The 9,623-nt window shown below is 35.4% G+C and overlaps 1 protein-coding gene across 7 annotated transcripts in view; it reads left to right on the top strand.

The window, feature by feature from the left end:
- LOC127865024 (testin-like) overlaps positions 1 to 9,623 on the top strand; it is a 38,036-nt gene that overhangs the window by 2,031 nt on the left and 26,382 nt on the right. For 4 of the 7 annotated variants that reach the window (XM_052404884.1, XM_052404891.1, XM_052404890.1 and 1 more), the window contains exon 1: positions 1,695 to 2,262. The exons of 1 other annotated variant lie outside the window; for it this stretch is intronic. In XM_052404884.1, coding sequence (XP_052260844.1) covers positions 2,230 to 2,262 — 33 coding nt within the window. In that variant the 5' untranslated portion in view covers positions 1,695 to 2,229. Of the gene's footprint in view, positions 1 to 1,209; positions 1,350 to 1,694; positions 2,263 to 9,623 lie in introns of those variants that run through there. 2 more of the 7 variants (XM_052404886.1, XM_052404883.1) reach the window with 2 other exon arrangements.

Below are 9,623 nucleotides of genomic sequence, written 5' to 3'. Positions count from 1 at the left end.
GCTTGTAAAGTCACGTGTTTATTGCTGCATAATTATCGTTTAGAAATATGGAATTTGGAATTTTGTCACGGTACACAACTTTTATTTTTTATATTGTATGACATTATTATGCAATTTATTAAAAATGTTCGTACATAATGTATATTGAAAGTTCTTTTACTAAGTGACACGTTTAATGTGAACATAGTGAGCTATAAAAGTACATGTATTATATGGTGCTACATTTACTGGAATATTGCATTATGTTCCCTATAATACTAGCTCAAGAATAAAGCAGAGGTTCTAACCTGTTTTGTTCAATGAAATTCATCATCATTTCCTTGATTATTACGGACAAATATCCAAGAATAGTGAGTTTTAAAGTTGTAACCGCTGATTATGATTATGATATGATGACAACCAGAATATGAAAACTACTTTATATATTTTCAACAATTGTTTTTGAATTGCAATATAATAGTACGTTCGTTAGCTTCTTGTCAGATAACAAAACAAACAATGGCGAAAATGGGTAATAACGGACCGACGGACGGACGGACAGACAGACAGACAAAAAGACAGACAGACATACTGACTGACTGACTGACTGACTGACTGACTGACTGACTGACTGACTGACTGACTGACTGACTGACTGACTGACTGACTGACTGACTGACTGACTGACTGACTGACTGACCTGACTGACCTGACTGACTGACTGACTGACTGACTGACTGACTGACTGACTGACTGACTGACTGACTGACTGACTGACAGACAGACTGACTGACTGACAGACAGACAGACAGACAGACAGACAGACAGACAGACAGACAGACAGACAGACAGACAGACAGACAGACAGACAGACAGACAGACAGACAGAAATATTCGACATATCAATGCTCTTCGTTTAGAACATGGAGTCAAAACATCTTAAGGTATCTTGGATTAATATCATGCGTGTGTATCTAACAATTACAACCGACCGAAACGAAATTTTCTCGAAAACCTATCTGATATAAGCAGTGTACGAGCCGAAACAATGGAAGCAGTAGCAGCATAAAAACAGATTTCCAAGAGAGTTTCATGTCTGCATCCGAGTCCTATCCCATTTCTATCAGCATCAATATTCGACAGGCGCGATAAGAGAACGTAGTCAGTGGGGTGTAAGCGAGAAGAGACTTCGAGCCATCGAGACTCGTGCGAATCCAATCTGCGTGGTCCCAACATTTTAGCACCACATGTTCCGTGTTTCCAAATAATTGGCCAGTGGTAGAGAAAATGTGTTGAAGGATTTGAGGAAAACATCATTCATACGCCGCCGTTACACAGAAGTCGTGATAGGTTTCTGCGCATACTAAGGGGTGATAGTTATGATTATATGCGATTTTTATGACGTTTTTTTTAAATATATATTCTCGTATGAGCAATGTTTACGTGTTTTATAAAGAATTTCGAGAATTTAAATTTTACGTGTTTGTTGAAAAAACTTTGATGTGATTTTAAAAGGTCATCGTTACCGATATTCTAAGTTATTGAGTGTTACTCGAATAGAGTGACTGAATTTTACGTGTTTGTTAATTTTTTATGAAATTCAAATTGACGTGTTTGATACGAAGTAAACGTTCAATTATAAAAAGTGCACCGATACTCAAATGATTCTGTCTTTTTCTGTATTGTAGTAGTTGTTTTACCTTTGTAGGCCATTGCTTAACGGATGGAATGCTTTGGTGTTGTTTCAGGGCAAATGCAAAAGTTAACAAAAGTGTGACAAGTTTTATTGACTTTGGCGGATATTTGATAAATTGACTCAGCAACGCCCTCGATTGGGTAAAGTGTTGTGGCCTTGAATGGCGTGTTGTGTTTGAGAAATCAAAGGTGGAAATCATATAGAAAAGCTGCAAACGAAAACAATGCGGTGGATATTGTGATGATATTTATTGTGAGTCTATGTACAAAACTATTGAATATGTGCTTTTTGTGCTGTCGTAACTTGGAAACGGACTAACACTGTTACAGTGACTGTTAATGTATTTATATGAAACAACGTTGTCGATTTCTGATGTAATATGTCTGTAATATATATGTTCTTGGAATAAGTAAACAAAACAGGAAAGTTAAACGTATAAACAAAAGACGCACAGTGTTTATATATAGTTTGGATATTTTATATAAAGAGAAAGAAGATAAATACTTAAATACGACACACCAATCAGCGGAACAAAACGTAGATCGTACGCGACGATGGCGTCAAGTCAGATATTTTACAGACCACATGTAAGTACATAAATGTATTAAAACATAATAATTTCTTGATTTATTTATGAGATAGCACCAACATCGACCGGTAACATGCATAGGCTTTGATTTTAGTTACAGCCTTTCACACTACAGTACCAACACAGAACGTTCATTGAAATTGACATATATTTAAGGTATAGAACCTCCCAATATGCGCCCGTCACTTTATTTGACATGTATTTAATATACTTCCACCATACAGTCCTATTTGGACAAGTCACGTTCGTTGACCTATATTTGAGATATAAACTTTCCATATCAAATGTCTATATGGACCAGTCACTGCCATCGGCTTATATTTGTTATATAAACTTGCCCAACAAAGTGCCTATATGAATAAGTCACCAGTCAGTGTCATATGCCCTTATAGGCGATATGCATTTATAAACTTTACCAATAGAGTTCTTATACGGACCAGTCACTTTAACTGGGTTATATTTACGAATATAATTTCTAAATACAGCTTTTATATGAATCTTTTATTGTCATTCTCTGATAGTTGACATAAAATGTTTCCAAATAAACAATAAGTATATGCGAATCGCATACTAATACCATGGTTGTTTATACAGGTTACTTATATTGTTAGAAAAGTTTAATATAAATATGTCATTGTGTGTAATATCTTTTTTACACTGTTCCGTTCAATTATCAATTAAATCATATTATAAGTCCGTCATGTCTGTCTTGTACATTCCAAGAACTTAGTATATCTCGACGAGAAGCAATCGCACGCTGTTAGCACACCCGATAAGCCTTGTCGTTTACTTACTTATTCCCCGAAATCTTAAAAAAAAACTCCTCGATCGACGTTGATCTTTCATATTTATCAAATCGTTTAATTTTGTAACCATGGCAACTTTAATCTATGATAACCTAAAAGATACGGGTTGAGAAATTCCTAGTTGGAATTTGGAATTTGCCTTATAATGCGTAACATATTCGAATAAGCTACACTGGATCTAATGGATTCCGCTGTAAATGTAAGTACCCTGGTTTCTTTTCAAGTATTATTACCGCTAGTAAGTATACATAATTTGTGTGCACACGGCGTCGGGTGAAAGTATTTAGTTAAAAGTCAAATGTTATTCACTTTTGCAAAATGTAGTGTGCGCTCTACAACCTTCACTCTTCCATAAAACATCATAATAACGATGGAATTGTTGTTTTCGACAAGGTGTTCCGATGTTTAACAACAAATGTTGAACTTTTCGCAATCTTATGAATATGATCGAATGTTATACAAATATCCCCTACCTTAAAGTTAGTTTGTTAAATATAATCGAATTCAGCAAAAATGATTGAACACCTCGGTCGAAACACACGGCTTTTAACGCCTGAGTACACTACGATCCGCCTTATACTACGCACTCCTAATGTACCTCTAAATAATTCAACGAAGAAAATAACTGCTTCATTAAAATGCCCTGGATTGAGCAACTAGAACAAGATGCTGATATTTTTATTGAATCATTTTCGCAGTAAAGACGGTAATAAGTCTTAAGTCTACCACCTGTTTTCTACTTACTTCCGAACAACATACAAAATTGTTGTAAGAGTTTAAGAGATCGCTAAATGCCAAACATTCGTGGTTTCGCAAAAGAACTACCTAATAAACATTGAGTTTATTTTCAACGAAATACCAGTTCATTTTGTACTTTGCTTTCATCTTAAATAATTATTATGCTAGTGGTTATACATTTCTCTCTCCGTAAGTTCCGCGAGCTTATACTTGACATTAAATAGGCTCTTACAAATGGTTTTTATTACCTCACTGTGGCTTGAACTCACTTGTGTAGTTTTGTATATTTAGAATATTATAAACACTTCAGTAATTTCGTAGCTTTTTTATTTAGAAGCATTACGTGGGGTTGCGCGTGTTTTTTTTTACAAAAGAACGCGAATGTTAAATTTATGTGTTCACACACATAATAAATGGATAAGTTGATTTCTATTAGGGATGGCAACGAATATCCGAATATCCGAATATTCGGTCACGGACCGAATATTCGGATACTGTCTTTCGAATCGAATATTCGGAAGAAAAAAATCAAAAAAAATCGAGTAATTTCAAAGACTTTGTATTCGTGAAATTTGCTTCAAACATTTAAAAAAAAGTTGTTCCGCGTGTCATAATGTTTATTCCGATAGGCGCGATAATGCGTCGCTATGGTGATGACAGTATACCGGTCATAAATCCCGCTAATTGCCTAACAAAGACAGTCACTTTGTGTCAAAATTATGATAGGTGCAAATCGCGTCGGCAATCAAAACACCGACCTGTACTTGATCCAATGACTCGAATTACGTTTAAAATTATCAAAGATTAAACGAGTAAAGGAAAAGCCAACTTGGTGTAAAAACAAGTATGGCAATTAAAACACCGACCCGTCTTGGTCTAATAACTCGAATTACATTTAAAATGATCACAGATTAAATAAGTAAAAGAAGAGCCGGCTTGTTGTGAAAAACAAAAAAGATCGTATGGTTATAATCACGCTGTCGAATAAAAAAGCTTTTAGAAAATATTTACTCAACCTCGAATAAGTATTTGCGTATCGTATGGTCCAAACTTTAATTAATTACTCAATATTCAATCAGGTATTATACTTAAATAAACGTTTTTGGTATTTCGCCCTCTTTTAATTGAAAATATATTAATTGCTACACGCATAAAGTAAATCTCTGTCCACGCAAAATGCCACCTACGCCTTCCGCTGATTTGAAGTATTTCACGAGATCATCCGATAAGAAGTCGCCGATACGAGTGACTTTTAAACGTGGAAACTTTAAAAGACTGACTTTTTAGTCTGTTAAGCAGGTTCAATTTGTGTTGTGGCTATGTAAATTATTCGTTCGAGTTCAGCTTAAATTATATTTAGATTTAACTGTTTTGTCATGTAATTATTTTGTCGTCATGTAAATAGTATGTTTCTCGTTCTATTGTTTATGTACAATATTAAAAGTTTAAAAAAGTTTTTTTTCATTCAATTTTAACAATAAAAAGTAATCAACAAAATCAGCTCCGAATTAGCGACGGCAACGCTGTGTCAATAGTTAGTCACTTCCGGTGAACTTCCGGTAAAAACGAAAGTAAAATTCATGGAGTAATGGTACGGTAAACAAATTTGATTTTTTTTCCAACAGATGTTGACCGAATATCCGAATATTCGTTCGGAAGGGTGACCGAATATTCGAATACCAAAATCGGTATTCGTTGCCATCCCTAATTTCTATACATTCAATACAAATGTTGATAGATATAAATAATATAAATACAAGTGGAATACAATACACGTGTTGGCGTTGATTGCAAACTCAATAATTTGCTTTACACATTACGGATTGACTAATAATGCCGATACGCAAGTGTTCCAGCTAGGATTTGAAAAGGGCAGGGGGTGGGGGCTATTTTTGTCAAAAGGGCACTTTTGGTGCGCAGTATTTTGTCAAAAGGGCACGGAATGCCCCCTGTTGCATATTAATTGTTATGTTGTTAATAACTGTTTGAAAATGTTATTCCCATTATTATTAAATAACAAATGTATAAATGATCACGTGTCAAAAAGGGGCAGGGCGGGGCCTCAGAAAGACAGGGCGGGGCTTCGGAAGGGCAGGGCGGGGCGCCCTTCCATTTAGGCCTAGCTGGAGCACGGGCCGGGAAAACTGTTACTTGCACGTGCAGAACTAATATTTCGATTTTCAACTCCATACTTATGTTCCTTTTGCATGCCTAGAGAGCAAACATGTACGTCTCGAGGTTCCAGATTCGAAAACTAACCTTCCGCAAACAGTCTCAAAGTAAATATCATTAACACATATAACAAATAAATATACACAAACAATCTAAACAACACAAAACAGTCAATGTGTAAGGCGCAAATCTAAGATGGGTGCTAGTGAATACGTTCCCAATTAAAAACATTCCCTTGTGAGGAAGGTCCCAATAGAAAACGGCTCAGAGTGAACACAGACCTAAGTTAAAAGGTCTAAACTGTTTAAACAGTCACAGTCTCAAAATCAGTTTGGTTTAATTCCTTTCATTGAAATGTATTTCAACTGTGTCAAGATGACAATTTATTTTTTATAAGTGTGACCTCGCCTCACAACGACGCGCTTATACTGAGCTTTTGTCCGTCGCTTTCCGTCTCTCGTGCGTTGTGCGACGTCAACAGTTACCTTGATAACAATCTAGATGTCATATTTAAGTCCATTTTTATTAAACTTAGTCGGAAAAGTGTTCACAATGACATTTAGGCAGAGTTTGAAAATGGTTCACATGGGGTAAAAACGAGATAACGATGCAAAATTAAAGAAAAAGCTTCTGATCACTAGAATTCACACTTTTTCTCAATCATCATTGCTCAGAACATTTTCTCCAATTATGAGTTCGAAAATTGTTTTCGTGCAATTGTTTTCTTACAGTTTTTCTAATATGGTTGTAGTAAAACCCTGCGAACACTCTAGACTTCACATGTACTGTCTGATCATGACAGTCGCTCGGAAATGTTTTTCAGATGTTTTCAACAGAGTAAAAACGTGGTTCCGGTCGGTTGTAACACGTGGCGTGGTAGTTTTTGAACAATCTAGAGGACACATTACCCCTAATCATCATGAAATTTGCCCAAAACAGTTGTAATAATTACATATCTTGGCCTAGTTTGAAAATGGTTAAGGTCGTTTGAAAAACATGGCTGTGACGGGTAGAAACAGTTGTCATTTTATTGCTTCAATTAAACCTTGTGAATACAATATGTCACATTTGTGGCCCCATCTTCATAAAACTTGCTCAAAACATTGGTCCAGATAATATTTCAACTGAGTTTGAAACTGGTTCGCATGGGATAAACAATCTAGGTCAAATTAAAGAAGCGGATTTTTAACACTGTAGGGATAACATTTATTGCCCACACATTTGGACTCTTCGTTATAGGATTTGTCCCAATGATATACCAATTGAGTTCGAAACTTGGTAATTTTTTGTCAAACACTTTGCACTTCGAGTATATCAAATTAAATAAAATGCGTTCTTTTCAGGCCAGGCGTTTTGCCTTCATGAAACTTTGTCAGAACTTTTGTTTAAAAATATCTCGACCCAGTTCCAAAAGGGGGACCGCCGGTCAAAACCTCGTTCACAAGTTTAAATGAAAGAAAAGGCTTGTGAAGCCACTAGACGCCACATACATTGCCAAAAAGTCATAAAACTTGTAAAGACCGTTTGTTTCAATGATATTTTTACACCCAATTTTTATGAAACTTGATCAAAACATTTGTCCAAATGATATCGCGGAATTGGGTCTCGAGGGGTCAAACATAAGGTTACTACGTCAATAAAAGACTATAAGCCACATTAATTGCCAAATATTCATGAAACTTTGTCAGAACATTTGACTCAATGTTATATCGGTTGTGTTCGAAACTGGGTCACTTACTATCAAAAACTAGGTCACTGGGTCAAATTTAAAAAATCTTTTCAACACTTTAGTTTTCCCTTTTTCCTTATCTTTATGAAACTTGCTTAGGATATTTGTCCGATTTATATGTTGTTCAAAAATGGATCTTGAAACTTCTAAAAAAATCTGATCAAAACTGATCAGTTCATTCGGGTCTCGGATGAACGACTTAGGATCTTGACACGCGTGTTTTATTTCAATTTAACGCAAAACAACTTACATATCAATGATAATTCAATAATATGAATATTTCAATATATTGCGTTAAAGATGTACACACTATCAATTTTAGAAGGTACAGATAATAAATGAAAACAACATTTTAAATAACTTTATAGTAATAAAACAAGTACAACAACAAAAAGCACATTACAAAAATGATACGTTTATCTTTGACATTTGCACATTTGCGTTCATAGGCCTGCAATTTTGGATTAAAAAACATATATTCACCTTTATAGCAAATGAAAACTGATGCAAACATGAATACGTTACACAATGTGAAGTCCAAATTACCATGTCTTTTGGACATACACAAAGAAAACTATTGATAATATTTTACAGTTTTATCAAATCATTCAATGAGATGCACTGTAGACAAATCCTTAAGGACTAGTTCTCTACAACAATCTATAGACTATTTACTTTTAAAAGCGAGAATTAAAACTTTATGCCGTTTTAATCATCAGTGGTGCCGTTTTGCCCATAAATTGGGCCGTTTAACCATACCTTTTCAATAACATTCATAAAAACGTGGACCGTTTTAAAAACTTTAGGCCGTTTTAACCATTTTCAGGGACGTTTTATCTTGCGGCCTTTTTTACATGTATCCTTCTAAGAACAGGTAGAATTTAGTATAGTTTTGTAAAAAGAAAATCGCAGAGTTCTTGACATCAATGTTCATAGAAGTATTCACCTTAAACCATTGTTTTCATACAATAAATTAAAGTGATTCTGAATACACACTGTGTTAATAGTAAAAAAAACTACTTCCGTGCCATACGACAACGTTGTGTGGATTTGATGGACTTTTCAAAGCCGATTTACCGGCAAGTGTGAATAACCTTTGAAACATGAGTGCCTTGCTCATGTGAACTATAGTTCATGTTTGTTTGGGTATGATTTGTGGGGTTTGAAATATGTTTCTATCAGATTGACTTCGCATGGCCCCGCCATTCGTTCAAAGGTAAATGGCATGGCCCTGCCATTCGTTCAAAACTTCAAAGGTAAATGGCATAAGGTTTTTACACTTGTTCGCGCGCGCGTCCGTCCACAGAATTTGGTGGGACCAAGTAAATATACATGTATGTCCAGTAACTGAAACATTTGTTGTTGATTAGTCCATATTGAGGTATGTTTTACGATGATGATGGTTTCGATGCTGATGGAATGGATGCGGCTGACGATTGTGGTGATGCTGATTATTTCGGTGGTGATGCGTATTATGTTGGTGGTGATGTTGAATATGTTGGTGGTGATGCTTATTATGTCGGTGGTAATGCTTATTATGTTGGTGGTGATGGTAAAAATTTTGGTGGTAATGCTGATTATGTTGGTGGTGATGCTAATCATGTTGGTGTTAATGCTGATGATGTCAGTAGTGATGGTACAAATGTCGATGTGATGCTTATAATGTTGGTGGTGATGTTGATTATGTCGGTGGTAATTCTGATTTTGTCTGTCATGATGCTTACAATATTGGTGGCAATGTTTATTATGTTGGTGGTGATGCTGATGAGGTCGGTGGTTATGTTGATGATATTGATGATGACACCGATGCTGTTGGCGATAATGATAATGTCACTGCTTATCATGACGATAACGCTTTTATAACGCCGATACCGAAAGTATTCATGGATATAAATTTTTTCTCCGTACTGTTGT

This window comes from Dreissena polymorpha, chromosome 1 (assembly GCF_020536995.1).
Source record: "Dreissena polymorpha isolate Duluth1 chromosome 1, UMN_Dpol_1.0, whole genome shotgun sequence".
Lineage (NCBI taxonomy): Eukaryota > Metazoa > Mollusca > Bivalvia > Myida > Dreissenidae > Dreissena > Dreissena polymorpha.
This window is presented reverse-complemented; position numbering and strand designations above follow the sequence as displayed.